At 48.3% G+C, this 18,238-nt stretch overlaps 2 protein-coding genes across 10 annotated transcripts in view; one reads left to right on the top strand and one right to left on the bottom strand.

Moving 5' to 3' along the window:
- The window catches only part of MCF2L2 (MCF.2 cell line derived transforming sequence-like 2), a 2,082,183-nt gene that overhangs the window by 1,057,156 nt on the left and 1,006,789 nt on the right, over positions 1–18,238 (top strand). The window lies entirely within an intron of this gene.
- The window catches only part of B3GNT5 (UDP-GlcNAc:betaGal beta-1,3-N-acetylglucosaminyltransferase 5), an 818,869-nt gene continuing 800,687 nt past the window's right edge, over positions 57–18,238 (bottom strand). For all 6 annotated transcript variants that reach the window (XM_078665991.1, XM_078665990.1, XM_078665992.1 and 3 more), the window contains one exon: positions 57–6,747. In XM_078665991.1, the coding sequence (XP_078522117.1) occupies positions 5,359–6,495 (1,137 nt within the window). In that variant the 5' untranslated portion in view covers positions 6,496–6,747 and the 3' untranslated portion in view covers positions 57–5,358. The remainder of the gene's footprint in view (positions 6,748–18,238) is intronic.

Raw genomic sequence — 18,238 nt, 5'->3', positions numbered from 1 at the left:
GATACATTAACTGCTCATCAGGTGAAGAAGAAATAAAGTAAAGACCCGACAGCCAATTGAGCAGAAACGGTTTATTAAAATAATTTTATTTGAAATGCAACTGTTCGTGCCATTTTGTTTTTCTAATAAAAATCTAAAGTGGCAAAGAATATGAACATTTTCAAATGGTCTATTTACATCAAACACCTTTGTACTATCACAATGGGCACGCCAGGCACTAGGAAAAAAGTTAATCATATACGGTGCCTGAACTGCGACCCTGGAGTTTACAATACAGAGGACATCTTGAGCACAGCCCGCTCATTGAGCGAGTATTTAAATCATTTACCAAAGAATCCGGCTTCTTATAGGCCTGCCGTCATACCTTCAGAAATAAAACATAAAAAAATGTCCATTTACTCAGAGGTTCAATGTTAATTACACAGGACAACAACGAAAAACTAAGTTTACTTTCAAGCAAATAAATACAACAGACCTGCTGTAAAGTAAATGTTTCAAGCGAAGTCACTCTGAGCGAGTGACAACAACTACAATTAAATAAAGGGTAAGAGATCTTTCCAAACGTATTGCCTATTGGACAGTCAACGTGAATGTCCTCCTCTTCGAACCAGTTATGAATTCAATATTGTACACTGCTTGAAGTCACTAAAATGCAGAGTAATTTCACTTCTATTTCACATTTGTATTTTGCACCTTACCACACACACATACTTCAGTAATAAATTAGACATTAGATAACTACACAGCTACAGCACTTTTGAGCTCCAGTTCACAACCACAATCTGACGGACTTCAACGAACCAGCCGTTTAAATCTCGCAGTGAAGTGTGCTAAATATGAGATGGCAAGGAAGGCTTAGATGTTAAAATGCAGGTCCAAAAGGACAATCTTTAGAGCAGACTAAATAAAACACTACAATGATGGAACCGGTTTTTCAAAATTTCACATGTAATATTCACGAATACTCATTTTATAGAGCCAAGCACGTGAACCATTTTAAGTTAAACAAAATAGCCAACAGGGTTATAAAAATCAAACCAAAAAAAACCCTCTTAAAACAGGTTTGCCAAGAATATAATCTTATGCATACCCATCCAGAGAAAGTTCAGATCAGATTACTGGTGCAAATTTGTTCCCAATGTTACATCATTTTGAAATTTAGAATGAGCTTAACATATGAAGTATAAAATGTTTTTGGAACAGCACATACAGGGTACACTATGTAGAAACAAGCTAAATAACTTGGATTTCTTTGGGTTGACCAATCTTGTGTAAATGTCTAAACTCTGAACCAGATTTACTATATTACTTTATTAGTGATACAGATCAGACATACTTTTAATAGAAATAATACAAGAAGAGTATACGTCAAAGAACATTGTGCTCATGAGGGTACTAAAAGATGGGCCACAAGTTACTTCCCATGCATATTCGGACATGGGAGAGCACAACTAGATTTTAACATTCCTCTCGATCCTAATGCTCCAGCTCACAGACCCATAATATTTTTGTACAATACTATATTCACCTGATGAAGCTACTTTTTTTGCCAGAAATGTAAATGAGAAAACATAACTTGGTTGTAATTTCTTGATCTTAAAGTTATTACAATCTTGTACTCTGCTTCTTTGGTCCGGTACAAGCTACTACATGAATGAAAAGAACAAGGAACAGGGTTGTCATTCTTAGGCACACTCCTAAGTCATTACTTTCAATTTTGCAAGGAAATATGGTTGAGATAATTATAGAACGGGCTCTTTGATCCCAAATAAAGGCATGCTCTGAAAAGGTAAGCGAATGCTTTACATTTAGAACTAGGTTTTTATGATGAATCTAGTCAATCGTATTTGAATGTTGGGTATGGGTGCAACCATGGGCAGTGAAAGTGTGGGTTAGGGATTACACACTTGGCTCTTTCAAATGAAAGTCTCCACCACTGTTCACTTCCCGGAAAGGGGTGGGTGCAATGTTTGCAATCACTCTCGTTCATTCAAGTAACAGTCTAATATCAAGAAATTACATCACATTAAGCCATAGACTAAATACACACTATACATTTTCACATAAACAATCAGGATCCAAAACACTTTATAAAATCACATCTTTAAACATTTCAGCACAAGCTCAAGTCTGGTTTTTAATAGTTCTGTGAGCTAGCTTATTACTGTTTTTGTACGAGATTTGGCAAAAACTGCATTTGTTATAATACTGCATGTTCATACGTGTATTGTAAACACAATTTGAATTTTGTATTCATGTACAACTAGTATGGAAACTCATACTTTTTGTACTACTGGGAGCATTTCTTGTAGTTTATCAAGACCCCCAAGTTGAAGAATTGGATAAAGGCTTTCCCAGGAACCCATGTTCTACATCATGGTTCCACTATATGGACTAACACAAGTGTGGTGTACCGCACCTATGGCTCGGGTACTGTGTAGGCCTTAGGACTGTCAACGGTTTTCAAAACAGAGGAAATCTAGACTCCGGCTGATTTGGTCTGTTAGACATTATACAATTCAGGATAGTTTCCCATTAACTTAACAGAATACCCCTCAGTCTATCCTCTATTGGGCACAGCTGGTGTTCTTAGCATTATACACGGACACTAAAGTAGTTTAAACATTCTCATTGGTACTTTAGGTTTCATTTAAATATCGTACATTTATTCATAACTTTTTCCATATTCTGAAAGAGTATGTTACTTGCATTAAATACAAAGATCAGAGCAACAGCAGTTCAAAAGGTTAGTAACAGACCATCAATAAAACAAAAGTCATTACTGGGAGTGCCGGAGTCCTAGGCTCTTTTTCTGACAATACCGAAAATCCTCATGCCACCCTCCTGAATTGTACACCACTTTGAAAAGTGGTCACTTTTCAAGCTATGTACAGCTCTTTAAAATGTACATTGTGAATATCACACACATGCAACCGTGTGCCCACCCCTGTCACGTCCCAGCATTAGTGTTGATTACCGAATTTTCCTTTTGTGAACAATGGTTAGTGGATGCTGGGACTAGATCAACTGAAAATGTTAGGGAGTACCAAAGTCCTAATAAAAAAGGCATGTGCCTTACACAGATCTACCTTATCCTCCATTGCGTGCAAAGATTAACAGCTAATGGAAAGAGGAGACAGCATTTACACAAGTTAGTCTGAGCAAACCGGTGCCATGAAATGACAACCAAAACTACGCAACATCCTTTGAAGAGAAATCCAAGGAGTCATGCTGACAGAATTAAAGTGGCATTGCCCACACAACAGTTCTGAAAAGGACTTTTTTTTAGAATAGGTGTTAAAATGTCAAAGGCTACCCATAGCCACTGTGTATTGAGTGACATTCCTTTTGGAGAATAAATACCTAGTAGTTGGCTACCGATGTAAATTCAAGAAACCTCCAGAACCCACATTTTAGACCCCAGCTTGGCAGCAGCAGCATCACCTGCAAATGTTACATGTATGCCAGGACACACACTAAAGCTTAGTCTCCTCTAAGCTAAACTAGAGTGTACAACATATAAAAAAAATTTAATCAGACCTCAGTGAGAGGTTTTTAGACGAAATTACACAGGACCTAAATCAGATTTTCCAAATAAGGGAAGTATGACAATGAAAACTGGGATGCAGAAGCCACAAAAGGCTGGCAGGTCCCTTGCTCCTCAACCCTCGGTGGCAAGCTTAAACGGCTCAAGAAAACTAGTAATTTGTACAGACTAACATTAGTATCTGGAAGACAATGTAAATTAGAATGACATTTGTCTGTGTATGTATGTATGTATATATACATACACACACATATATATATATACATATATATATATATATATATATATATATATACACATATATATACATATATACATACATACATACATACATACACATATATACACACACACACATTGGGGGGGTCATTCTTGTATGCCTCAATAGCAGACCGGTACAATTAGCATGCACCTGTACCTGGCTCTGCACAGAATCCTATGATTTACTGCATCTACTGAACAAGTTGTTTTAGTGATTCTTATCAGTAGAGATTTCAAATAAGTGTTTACATACCCAGGATTACTACAACTTTATGAAACAGAAGGACTAGAAAAATATATACCCCAACCCACCTCGTGAGTGGAGAAAATGTATGAACTGGGTATGCACCCCTTTTACTTGCATTAAAGGCCACATATCAAATACGGTCTCCAGTCAGAGACGGTTTTTCCGAATCTGTTCACCGGTGGGCGAGTTGGAGCACTCTGCAACCAGTTAAACAGGACTCTATTCTTCTGTTGAAGTGGCTCAGCAATTTTGTAAGACGATGCCAAGAAGCGTGACTGTATGACGGTTCCCAAGTAAGGTCTCTACAACAAACTAGCTTTAGCTGGAAGAGAGGCTGTAGTGAAAAGCACCAATAAGCTACCATTAAAGGAAAGGAGATAATTTTCTATATAGGACACAGTGCCATGAAGTGACAACATGTAACCAAAAACTATTTCTAATCTTCATTCAAGCGAATTCTAAACCACACACATTAGCAGGAGAGTGTGTTCTCAGGTAATATACAACTCGCATGCAGGAGGGGACAGGGCCAGATGTCCAGGACATGGGTGAGTAACTGTGCATAACGTTAAATTAACTCTCAAACTGTTTTCCGGTTCTGCTCCACAGTGAAAGTTCCTACACATTGATTTAAGGACTGGAGAAGACTGGTAGCAGAAACATTTAGGTACAAAGAGGGTCACACTTTCCATTGAAGACCTGGTTAGCATTTAGTACCTAGGCCGTTGGGGAATAAGGGCCATCACAGCGTAAGATTTTACTACAAGTATTTCCTGGAGCATTAATTCTCATGGATACAAAATTAAGTTACTGCTTTTAACTGGTACATTGAACTGCTCATGAACAGAAATGGTCAGATTATCCATGTGTAACCCCATTGACAGAAATGGGCTTGAATTACAGTGACAAATTTCAGAAAGCATGTGCTTTTAGAGCTTTTCAAAGGCAAATACACAGATTGGTTTGGTGTGTACAAAAGACAGAAGCAGATCTACTTCTATATTTCCATTACATTTTCAGTTATCTTTGAAATTGCAATGAGTAGGCATTGCCCGATGTGACTGATGGAACAGCATGATCATCACCCTTTAAAGCCACTAGTACACTGAAGAAATCTTAACTGCAGTTCAGGCTATGGTGTAGAAATAGGAGCAACATGGCAAGAGCACATTATGAAAGTCCACAGCCTACACGGTCTTCGTGATCATACCCCACCCGTTGATGGGGCGAGAACACATTCTCCCACTCTCCAGAAATGATCCTGGTTATTGGCTCAGTAAGTATCACAGCAGATACAGGAGTACTAGGACCATGCAGCAGAACATGGGTATGTGTCTTGATAGTACAGTTTGCAAAGGAGCATTATATTCACTATTTTACAGTACATGTCACCCCAAAATCCAGACACAAGAGTCTTCACGTTGGGGTCAGTTGCCCGTCTCCAAAGCTGATAAAGGTCTTCAACATGTCCATGGGAGGTCATCATTCGGTTATAAATGCATGGATGATGCGGTGCCTTCCCTTCACCCGAAAAAAATAAGTGATACTGAGGTACAACTCCAATTTTATTAGCACAGAGTCCCATAAATACATCATCAATGTAAAGACTAGCATTTAGTGTCTGTGAAGCTTCAAACACTTTAGCGGCTACATCACTAGAGATCACATATGCAGCACCAGCCGTGTAATCTGGATAAGAAGCCCACTGGTACATCTCATATGAGACATAATACTTGCTGTCTTTGTTCCGCACAGGAGGTGATCCACGGTGCACTCTCCCAATCCAGAAATCCTGAACATTAATTTGATCCATACTTTGGAGATAGGAAACTAGATTGGGCGTGTGCACAAATATGTCATCATCTGCAGACATTATAAACTTTGCATGAGGACAGTAGGAGTTCACCCACCTGAACTGCAACAATAGTTTCAGAGTAAGGTTATGAAAAGTATCCATGAAGTCTTGCTGAATGAGATCCTTGTATTTACGGTCTTCAGCTAGGAGTCCTTTCTGCACTGGAAATCTTGTCTGGGAATCCTTTGGCACGCCCAAAGCAAAAACAATTTTAATATTGGCATTATACTGAGAACGCAAGTAGTCTTCATTACCCCATGTCTTCCGTATTAAATCCCTTCGGAGACTGTTCTCAGGTGAGGTCTTTACGAACAGCAAGAGCAAGACATCTTGTTCATCGCATTTAGACTCATGGTTAATCAAATATTTGTAGTTCGGAACACCATGGGGTGTGTTCCTGGTAACACTAAGGCTCTCATTTACAAAGCTGTAGCTGTTTATGAGGTATCTGTAAGAGTAGGACTTCATATGGCTTACAACTGAACTATCCTGCTGTCCAATCAATAACATGAAACACAAGATGAAACACGTGGCAAATACTTGCAAAAACTGCCATCTTCTTATTCTTCTGACACTGATAAACATTCTCACGTAATACCGTTTCAGCTTTGTTCAAATCAAGTGAAAAGTTGGATTTGTTTTGCAGACTGAAAATGTGATTGTTGTGTGTCGGCTGTCAAAAAAACTCATTCTATGGAAATTTCCTTTGGTAAAAGCTGAAGAGAAGACTAGTAAAGACACTGCTTGCTATTTGAGGTTCTCTCAAATGACATGTTATTAGATTACTTCTATAGTAGAGGTATCTTCATGCTTTTCTCAAATTCGTGATGGAGTGATCTATCAAATGAAAAACAGAAAATCAGACACTATTTGCTAAGATTCAGTTAAAATCACACAAATTGAAATCACATTTTGCAGACCTGAACTAAGTCTATTCCTGTGCTTGAAACACTGCATAAAACAAAACCGGATACTTTGAAAACTAAAATGCCCTAGGGTTTAGAAGGTGCAGAATTAGTAAGTGATGCAGTAAACCACTTGAGGCCTCCATTATCCACATCAACAGTAAAGACTAACAAGGCATGGGCACAGTGACTGCATAAACATCTCTAGAATTAATCCCAACTACAAAGGCCAAAGCAAATGCATCTGTCTTTAGTTTCATCCTTTCCAAATGAGGGGAACCCCCCCCCCCCCAAATCTTTTAAGCTTGAACTGTGGAACTCCCTGCCGAGTAATTTCCGCACCATAGAAAGACACCCTCTTCAGGAAAATGGAATGGTAAAAACCTGGCTCTTTAGGGCAGACTGAGGGCCCGAGCTGTCGCACAAGTTACTACTTGTGTAACGATATATCTGTAAGAGACATTAGTTAGTGATAGATTCCTTACCTTAGAATATCCCCAGGCGTCAGACTGGATCCGGAAAAATTTGCGTAGCAATACCCCAGCGCGCCGGCAGGCGTCGTCCGCGGCTCCGCGTCCGTCCTCGGCAGCGCCGGAATGACGGAGTACTTAGACGCCGCCCATGCTCGCTGACGTCAGTTCTGATACACAGCTTTTCGCGCCAGATACACAGAGCCATGATGGTTCGCAGAACGGGGAGGATGGGTGGGTCGGTAAGTAATCTATCACTAACTAATGTCTTACAGCTATATCGTTACACAAGTAGTAACGTGTGCATCTGAAAGAGACACGTTAGTGATAGATTCCTTACCTTAGAATAGATACCCCAGCAATACCAACCCCGGTGGTGGGTCTGCGAACCAATAATCACACCAGAAAGTCCTGGAGGACGGAACGGCCAAAGAAGCCATCCCTCCGGACTTGGCTGTCCAGGCAATAGTGTCTTGCAAACGTGTGCAGCTAGGCCCACGTAGCTACCTGGCAAATGTCCTGCAAGGGCACTCCCCGGCCCAGGGCAGTTGTAGTCGACGTGGCCAGAGTGGAATGAGCCCTCAATCCAACAGGGGGCTCCTTTTTAGCCAAGGAGTAACATGCCTGGATACACAAGATGATCCACCGAGAGATGGTCCGCTTGTGCACCGCCTTTCCCTTCTTAGCGCCCACGTAACCAACAAAGAGTTGGTCATCCACCCGGAACTGGCGTGTGCGATCCAGATAGTAAGAGAGCGCACGTTTTGGGTCCAGACGGTGGAGCCTCTCTTCCTCTTTCGAAGGATGCGGAGGCGGAAAGAAGGTGGGCAAGGTAATGGACTGCCCAATGTGGAAGGCCGTGACAACCTTGGGCAGGAAGGAGGGTCTTGTCCGCAACACAACCTTGTCCGGATGGACAGAGAGGAAAGGAGGTGTGGAAGAAAGAGCCTGAAGCTCACTCACTCTCCTGGCAGAGGTGATGGCAACCAGGAAAGCAGTCTTCAGAGTAAGAAGACGGAGAGGACAGTTATGGAGCGGCTCAAAGGGAGCACACATTAGGTAAGTAAGAACAAGGTTCAAGTCCCACTGGAGCATCACGAAAGGAACAGGAGGGAACATGTGTGTGATGCCCTTCAAAAACCTATTTACAATTGGAGACTTGAACAAGGAAGGCTGATCAGGTAGCCTTAAGAAAGCGGAAAGGGCAGAAAGGTACCCCTTGATAGTGCCCAGAGCAGAGCCCTGCTGAGCAAGAGAAAGAAGGAAGAGGAGAACCTCAGAAAGGGGTGCAGAGAGTGGATCCACAGCCTTTGCTGTGCACCATGCCACAAATCTGTTCCACCTGCAGGCGTATACAGACTTTGTGGAGGGACGCCTGGCTGCCAGAATGACATAAAAGACTTCAGGAGGCAAGTCAAATGGCCTCAACTGCCGCCGCTCAATCTCCAAGCTTGTAGGTGGAGACTGGACAGGTTTGGGTGGAGAACAGTCACCTGCTGCTGCGACAGAAGGTCCTCCCGAAGAGGCAGACGAATCGGGGGATCGACTGACATGCTGAGTAGCTCGGGATACCAGTATCTTCGTGCCCAGTCCGGAGCCACAAGGATAACTTGGGCCCTGTCGCGCCTGATCGTCAGCACTCTGGGCAGAAGTGGTATAGGCAGAAAGGCGTACAATAGATCGCAACTCCACTCGCGACGAAAAGCGTCTCCGAGCGAGTGGCGCCTTGGAAATTCCAACGCGCAGAACTGATGACATTGCACGTTCTCTTCTGTGGCGAATAGATCTAACCAAGGCTCTCCCCACTGCTGAAAGAGGCCTTGCGCCACGTCCGAGTTCAGACGCCACTTGTGATCCATCATGCACTGACGGCTGAGTTCGTCCGCCCTGGCATTCAGAGAACCTGCCAGGTGTGGAACCACCAGGGTCACGCCCTGATGTTCCAGGCACTGCCAGAGGCGCAAAGCCTCCTGGCATAGGGTCCACGACCCCACCCCGCCCTGTTTGTTGCAGTACCACATGGCGGTGTTGTTGTCCGTGAACACCTGCACTACACTCCCTCGGACAGAGGGGAGGAATGCCTTCAGTGCTAGTCGGATCGCCCGCAGCTCCAAATGGTTGATATGGAGCTGGCCTCCGCCGGAGACCAGAGGCCTCTGATCTCCGCCTCTCCCATGTGGACTCCCCAGCCCTGGAGGGACGCGTCCGTCACAACCACGTGCTCCGGTGCGGTAGGGAGAGGGATCTGCCACAGACCCAATCGCGGTCCATGAGCCACCACTGCAACTGTCTTGCAGTGCCCTCCGAGATCAAGACATGATCGGACAAGTTGCCCTGATGCTGGGCTCACTGAAACTTCAGGTCCCACTGCAGAGCCCGCATCCGCCACCGGGCGTGATGCACCAGAAGGATGCAGGAGGCCATCAGCCCCAGAAGCCGCAGCGTCAACCTGACCGAGACTCGGGATAAAGGCTGAAAGATCGGAATCAGAGCCTGAATATCCCGAACCCGCTGTTCGGGAGGATAAACCCGAAACAGCGCCGAGTCTAGAACCGCTCCGATGAAGAGGAGCTTCTGAGAGGGACACATGTGCGACTTCGGCACGTTGATGGAGAACCCCAGCAAGTGCAGAAGGTCAGCCGTAGTCTGGAGGTGGCTGACGACTGTCTGGGGCGAGCCCACCTTCAACAACCAGTCGTCTAGGTAGGGGAAGACTGAAACCCCTAACCTGCGCTGATGAGCTGCGACCACTGCCATCACTTTCGTGAACACCCGTGGGGCGCTGGTAAGGCCGAAGGTGAGCACGGTAAACTGAAAGTGCTTGTGGCCTACCGTGAACCGCAGGTAACGCCGGTGGTCCGGCAGGACGGGGATGTGAAAATAAGCGTCCTGCAAGTCCCAACGCTACCATCCAGTCTCCAGGGTCCAGGGCAGCTAAGACCCGAGCCAAAGTCAGCATCTTGAACTTCTCCTTCCGGAGTGCCCTTCTTGGGTGCCAGAAAGAAGTGGGAGTAACAACCACACCCTACTTTTGGCCCAGGAACGCGATCGATGGCCCCCTTGGCCAAGAGGGCCGTGACTTCCTTTTGCAGAAGTTGCAAGTGATCCCCCGACACGCGGTGGAATTGCGGTGGCATGGCTGGAGGGGTCGCCTCGAAGGGGAGGGAGTAGCCCCTTCAGACGATTTGCAGCACCCACCTGTCCGACGTGACAGTGCGCCAGTGGAAGAGGTGATGGCGAACCCTGCCCCCCACTGGCGTCACATGGGCCTGAAAACTCGGAAGATTTTAAGGCAGATGCTGCGGGGGGAGGTGTGGACTGGCCTCGCCGTTGTCCCCGACCGCCGCCACGGCGGTTTCCACGGCCGCCACCGCGCTGTTGAACATTCTGCGGTGCGTGGCTGGCAGCACGTGTGGGGGCGCCCCTACCGTGGCCACGAAAGGAGCGAAAGGAACCAGATTGCTGGCGTGTGGCCGAGAGACCCAAGGACTTGGCCGTAGCCCTGGAGTCCTTAAAACGCTCAAGCGCATGGCCTGCCTTGTCGCCAAAGAGGCGACGGCCATCAAATGGCATGTCCAGAAGAGTGGCCTGGACATCGGCCGAAAAGTTGGCGCACCTCAACCAGGCGTGGCGTCGAACCACCACCGTCGTTGCCATAGCCCTGCCCAGTGAGTCCATGGTATCCAGCCCACACCGGATGGAATACCGTGCTGCATCTCGGCCCTCCACAAGGGCTTGGTGGAGTTTAGCCCGGACCTCCTCCGGACATTGTGGCAGCACGTCCGCGACAGTGACCCACAGGGTGTGGGTGTAGCGGCCCAAGAGGCATGCGGTATTGACAGACCACAGTCCCAAACTCAGGGACGAGAACACTTTCTTCCCGAATTGTTCATACCTCTTAGATTCCCGATCGAGCGGAGCCGTCGGGAATGCGGTCTGGGAAGTGGAGGCCTGGATGACAAGGCTTTCGGGGGTGGGGTGGGTGGACAAAAAGCAAGGGTCGCCCAGGGCCGGGCGGTAGCGTCTGGCCACGTTCCTATCCACAGGCGGACCTGTGGCGGGCTTGGACCAAGTGCCCACAAGAACGTCACACAAGGCCACATTAAACGGCAGCAGAGGCTCAGTGGAGCTTGCCTGCTGTTTAAGGACCTCAGTGAGGAGGTTAGTCCTCACTGCCGCGACGGGGAGCTCAAGGTGTAAGGCCTTGGCCGCCCTCGTCAACACTACACTGTAAGTAGCCCCCTCCTCCGTAGCCACGGTGGGAGGGGAGACAAATCCAGTGTCTGTTGAAGTGTCAATTCCACTGGCCTCCCCAAGCTCATATGTCCAGTCCTGTTGAGACTGGCACTCTTGTGCCAGAGGGTCCACAGACCCCTCCCAATCACTCTCGTCATCCATCTCCTGCAAAGCAGGGTCAACAGACTGGGCCGGTTCGTGGAAATATAAATCTCCAAAGGCCGTCGGGAGCGGCGCCGCTCCGGGGCCAGATCCGGACCGAAGGGAAGATTGGGGACTGCGTCCATAGTGGGCGCCGGGGGCGACACCCGCAGGGCCGGCGCTGGGGAGGTCGTGAGGTCGACCGGCGATGACCTGGATCCGGAAGCGGATCCAGTGAGGGCCTGCGGCGCCGGGACCGAAGTTGCCGGCGGCGCCGGGGCCGAAGCACCCGACGGCGTCGGAGCCAAAGCACCCGACCCGCTAGGCCCTCCGGCCGGGGCCGTTGGGCCCGGAGGCGCCACGGGACCCGGCTGAGAAGGGAGGGACCTCATGGCCATGAGGTACCGCTCGACCTCCTCTGGCGTCGCACTATGCCCACTGACCCGAAAGGTGTGGGGACGCCTGCGACTCCGTCGGAGCCGCGTGGGTGGTGTCACCCGAACCCCCGGCCGCATCGTTCGAGCGTCGGAGGAACGATGACATCTCTCCGACCTCTCATGCCTCTTACCTGAGGACTTGGATCCTGACGACCGATGTCCACTCCCGGAGCTGCGAGGACTCCGACCCTGCGACCAGTCCCTCGACCTCCTGTGGGAACGGGACCTGGAGCAGCGCGGGGCCGACTGCTGGAGCCGCTTGCGGGACCGCTCCCGCCTAGCTTTAGACATCAGGGCCCGGCAGTCGGAGCAGGTACGGTCGTAGTGGTCGAGGCCTAAACACTCGAGGCACCGGCGATGGGGGTCGGTAACCGACATCAGTCGGTCGCATTTGGAGCAGGGTTTGAACCCGGGCATCCCTACTGGCACCGTCGGTGTCGAAGACTCGAGTAGAGAAATGATCAAAAGATCAAAAAAGTTTAGTCAAAAATTGACTAAGGGGTAGAGCTTCTCCGGATCTGCGCTAGCTGGCGCGGAAAAAAGAAGAACGGATGTCAGCGAGCATTGGCGGCGTCTAAGTACTCGGACGACGTCATTCCGGCGCCAACGACTGACGCGGACGACGCCTGCCGGCGCGCAGGGGTATTGCTACGCAAAATTTTCCGGATCCAGTCTGACGCCTGGGGATATTCTAAGGTAAGGAATCTATCACGAACGTGTCTCTTTCAGATCAGCATTGCACTACTGTCCGCTTAGCGCTGGGACACCCGTTTAAGGTAGCTGTCGAGCCTTACAAGCGTCTGTATTATTACATCTTAGAATCTATCCCTATATAGCTCATATGCCTGGATGGAAGAGAGACAGATGAAAGGCTAAAAATAGATTTGCTAATAGATCGTCACGAATAGAAAGGTACCCAAGTGATGGGTTAGTATAATTTCGGTCAAATGGCAGGAATTTGATTACCATTGTTGAACACTCAATGTATCCTTAAAATAGACTGGAAAGAACAAGGATATCCACCAATTAAAAAACAGCCAATACAAACTCACCTGCTGAGTAAGGTTGGTGCCTGAAGAACAAGTTACTTACCTTCGGTAACGCTATATATCTGTTAGAAACATTAGTAGTGATAGTTCTTACCTTAGAATTACCCCAGGCGTCAGACTGGATCAGGAAAGTTATCAGCAGTAACCTTGCGCGTTGGAAGGTGGCGCCGTGCCGGCCTGTGTCAGTCTTTGGTATCATGGTCGCAGAGATGACTTCGCGGCTTCTACATCAGACACTGCCCTCGCACGTGGCTGACGTCAGTTCTGTACACGACTTTCCATGCCAGAAACGCAGAGCCATGCAAGACACGGACCGCTGGTGCCTTAAAACTAGGGCCCTGAAAGAGATGACCTTAACCCTAGAAATCAGTTCGCAGAACGGGGAGGATGGGTGGGGCGGTAAGGAATCTATCACTACTAATGTTTCTTACAGATATATTCATTACCGAAGGTAAGTAATTTGTTCATCTAATAGAAACACAGTGATAGATTCCTAACTTTAGAATAGATACCCCGGCAAAAACAACCCCGGTGAAGGGTCTGCGAACCAAGATCACACCAGGAAGTCCCGGAGAACAGAACAGCCAAAGAAGCAGTCTCTCCGGACTTGGCGGTCCAGGCAATAGTGCTTAGTAAAAGTGTGCAGCGAGGCCCAAGTAGCTGCCGGACAGATGTCTTGTAGGGGGACACCACGTCCCAATGCTGTAGTGGCTGCCGTCGCTTTGGTGGAATTGGAGCGCAGCCCCACCGGAGGCTTCTTCTTAGCCAGAGAATAACAGGTTGTAATAAACAAAACAAGACGACCCATCTAGAGATAGTCCGCTTGTGTACGGCCCGACCTTTCTTGGCGCCAACGTAGCCAAAGAGGTCGTCATCCACCCAGAACTATTGTGTGCAGTTCAAGTAGAACGAGAGAGCACGTTTTGGGTCCAGACGGTGGAGCCTCTCTCCCTCTCTAGAAGGATGCAGAAAGAAGGTGGGCAAAGTGATGGTCTGCCCAATGGGAAAGGCAGTGACAAACTTTGGCAGAAAGGATGGATGTGTTCAGAGCACAACCTTGTCCGGATGGACAGATAGAAAAGAAGGTTTACAAGAAAGCCTAGAGCTCACTCACTCACTCTCCTGGCAGAGGTGATGGCAACCAGGAAAGCAGTCTTCAACATTAGCAGACGAAGAGGACAGTTGTGAAGCGGCTCAAAGGGAGCGCACAGTAAATATGTAAGAGCCAGACTAAAGTCCCACTGTGGCATTACGATAGGAATAGGAGGGAAAAGAGGAGTAATGCCTCTGAGAAACCTATTTACAACAGGGGACTTGAAAAGAGGGGTGATCAGGGAGCCTGAGAGGCCGAAATAGTAGAAAGATAGCCCTTGATAGTACCCAAAGCAGAGCCCTGCTGGGCCAAAGAAAGAAGGAACAGAAGAACTTCTGAAAGAGGGGCAGAAAGAGGATCCACAGCCTTTGCTGTGCACCATGCCACAAATTTGTTCCACCTGCAGGCGTATACCAACTTAGTGGAGGGAAAACTTGCTGCCAGAATTACATCACAGACTTCAGGAGGCAAGTCAAAAGAAATCATCTGCCGCTGCTCAATCTCCACTCAGTGGAGACTGGACAGGTTCGGGTGAAGCATCCCTAGCGAGTGCCGCCTTGGAAATTCCAACACGCAGAATTGCTGACTTGCACGTTCTCTTTGGTGGCAAATAGATTTAACCAAGGCTCTCTCCACTGTCGAAAGAGACCTTGCACCACGTCAGATTGAAGAGACAATTTGTGATCCATCATGCACCTGCGGCTGAGTTCGTCCACCCTGGCGTTCAGTGAACCTGCCAGGCGGTGAACCAAGAGGGAAATTGCCTGCTGGTCCAGCCACGACCAGAGATGCAGAGCCTCCCGACATAGGGTCCACGACCCCACCCAGTTTGTTGCAGTATCACATGGCGGTGGTGTAGTCTCTGAACACCTGCACCACTTTCCCTTTGACAGAGGGAAGGAATACCTTCAGTGCAAGTCGGAACGCCCGAAGCTCCAGAAGGTTGATATGGAGCTTTGACGCCGCCGGACACCAGAGGCCTCTGATCTCCGCCTCTCAAATGTGCCTTCACCCCTCCCCCCCCCCCCCCAATCCCAGGAGGGACGCGTCCATCACCACTGTGTGCTCCGGTTGGGGAAGGGAGCGGGATCTGCCCTGGACCCAATGTCAGTTCACGAGCCACCACTGCAGCTGCTGTACAGTGCCCTCTGAGATCTGGATGTAATCAGACCGGTTCCCCTGATGCTGCGCCCACTGGAACTTCAGGTCCCACTGCAGAGCCCGCATATGCCATTTGGCTTGAGTGACCAGCAGGATGCAGGAGGCCATGAGGCCCAGCAGCCTCGGGGCCATCCTCACCGAAACCCAGGATAGAGGCCGAAAGATCGGAATCATAGCCTGAATATCCTGGTCTCGCCCTTTCGGAAGATAGGCCTGAAACTGTCGGGTGTGACTGGCACACTGCTAGAGAACCCCAGCAAATGCAGGAGGTCGGCTGTAGTCTGGAGGTGGGAGATGACTGCTTAGGGTGAGCCCGCCTTCAACAGCCAGTCGTCAAGATAGGGAAGACTGGAACCCCTCATCTGCACAGATGAGCTGCGACCACCGCCATCACTTTCGTGAACACCCGGGGGCGCTGGTAAGGCCAAAGGGGAGCACATTAAACTGAAAATGCTCGTGGCCTACAGTGAACCGCAGGTAACGCCGGTGGGCTGGCAGGACAGGAATGTGGAAATGTGTGTCCTGCATGTCCAACACTACCATCCAGTCTCAAGGGTCGAGAGCAGACAAGACCTGAGCCAGAGTTATCATCTTGAACTTCTCCTTCCGGAGGAAGCGTTTGACGTTCCAGAGGTCCAAGATAGGACGCAGGTCCTTGTCCTGCACCAGAAAGTAGTGGGAATAACAACCACATCCTACTTCTGGTGCAGGAACGCACTCAATGGCTCCCTTGGCCAAGAGGGCCGCGACTTTCCTGTTGAAGAAGTGCCAAGTGACCCCCCAACATGAGGTGGTACTGGAGTGGCATGGCTGGAGGGAAGGGAGTAGCCCCTTCGGACTATTTGTAACCCAGCTGTCCGAAGTGATGGTGCGCCAGTGGGGGAGGTGATGGTTAATCCTGCAGCCCACTTGAGTTGGATAGGCCCGAAAGTCAAACTAGGAAGGCTTTGGATCAGTGGTGGCCGGGGGGGAAGTGGACTGACCCGCCTCTGCGGTTCCCAAGTCCGCGCTGAGACTCCTGCTGCTGCAGCCTGTGGCTCTGAAGCAAACGTGCTGGGACGCCCCTTCCGTGGCCACATAAGGAGCGAAAAGCAGAAGGCGGAGGAGGGCGAACACTCCAACATACTATTTGCCTTGTGGCCAAAAAGGCAAATGCCATCAAAGGGTATGTCCATCAGGGTGTTCTGGACATCCCCAGAGAAGCCAGTCGTCCTCAGCCAGGCATGGCGGCAAGTGTGCAAATTTGCTCTCCCTATAACTCCAAGTCAGTTCCTTCCTGGACATTGTGGGGCAGGCTGCCTCAGCATTATACCATAAGTTCGCTCTTCCCATGGCCAAAAATGGGTCCTCGACATGAGCGAAACATAGTAGTTTACCCGCACCATGGACGATCAGAATGTCACTCTGCTCTACCCTGAATTGAACCAATTCTGGGGTAGCCTACAGGGAACATCAGAATGTGAATTTCGTCTGCAATTGGCCTTACCCCAAGGTCCAGACAAAGCGGTGTAAGGGGAGAGCTAAGGGGGAGACAAAATTACTGCCTAAAAAAAGGTGTTCTCGATCTTGGTTATGATGGGGAGAGAACAGTGCCCCCAGATTTTAGACCCATACATGGCGGCACCCCTGGCTTGCACTTTATATATTTCGACAAACAGGTTTGTGTATGGAGTCCCTAAATAACTTGGACAAACACACCTCAGTCTGAGCTAACTTTAAGCGGTTATTTTTGATTTGAGCTCCGCAGTCCATTTTTTGCTTTTAAGGTGACCCCCAGATACTCAAATACGGACACCCTCTCCAGAGGATGTCCTTGTATGCACGGGTTTGGTCGGGTTCTACTAACTGGGTTGAAGACCATATATTTGGTCTTCTGGGTGTTGATCTCAAGCCCCTGCATTTACAGAAGGGATTGAAGTGGAGGATATTCTGTAGGCCCATAGGTGTATTAAACAGCAGAAGAGTATCGTCGGCAATCATCATTGCCAGTACTTTGCGATCCGCTATCTTGGGCGCACTAATGTCCTTCCCCGCAATCAATGTCTCTACCAATGTATTTATGAATAGGCAGAAAAGGGTATGGGCAATGACAGCCTTCACTGACTCCTCTGTCTATTGATAAAGGGGTGATGAGTTCTCAGTCGGCCTTAGACAGCTGTCCCTGGTCAGCACCTCTCTCCAGTACATCGGGAACACCTTCCCTCCAGCAACCCCCGGACTGGACATGGCACTAGAATAATAGAACTCCCTTGTTGGTAAGGCCCAATCCTGGGGATCCCCCTGTCGGAAGGAGTTCTCTACCTGACAACATAAGAATTTGAGTCCATCAAATGCCTCTAGGGACCCAAATCAGTTTTCTGTCAGGATGCTGAATAGCAAAGGTCTAGGGGGTTCCTGCCACAGACATGTTAAGACGATTCTGGTTCCACACCCCCTGCTCCTAGCTGGTTTGCATTCTGGTTGCTGGAACTTGACCTAGGGAGTAGAAATATGGTAGAGACCCAATACCCCCTTCCTGCCTATAATGATCCCTGCCTAAAAGGCTTTGAACAGAGATTATATATTTTTTTAACTGATCCCTATACAGTCTCCTTGCACATCTTTTGGTCTGTTACCCACCCAGCTAACCCTGCGCATCAGGAGAATCTCACCTGCATCTTTGCCGGCAAATTGCCTCTGCCTGGCCAGCCAGAACATGCACTTGTCCCTTAGTTCAAGGTGAGTTTCTCTTTGCCCCCTTTAAGCTCAGGTACACCTGCTAAAATAATGACATACGGAGCTGAAGCAGGAGGTAGATTAATGCAGGGCAAAACAGATATCTCTTCCCGGACCTCTA

Source organism: Lissotriton helveticus, chromosome 11 (genome assembly GCF_964261635.1).
Source record: "Lissotriton helveticus chromosome 11, aLisHel1.1, whole genome shotgun sequence".
Classification (NCBI taxonomy): Eukaryota; Metazoa; Chordata; class Amphibia; order Caudata; family Salamandridae; genus Lissotriton; species Lissotriton helveticus.
Note: the sequence above shows the minus strand (reverse complement) of the source record. Positions and strands in the feature narration are given on the sequence as shown.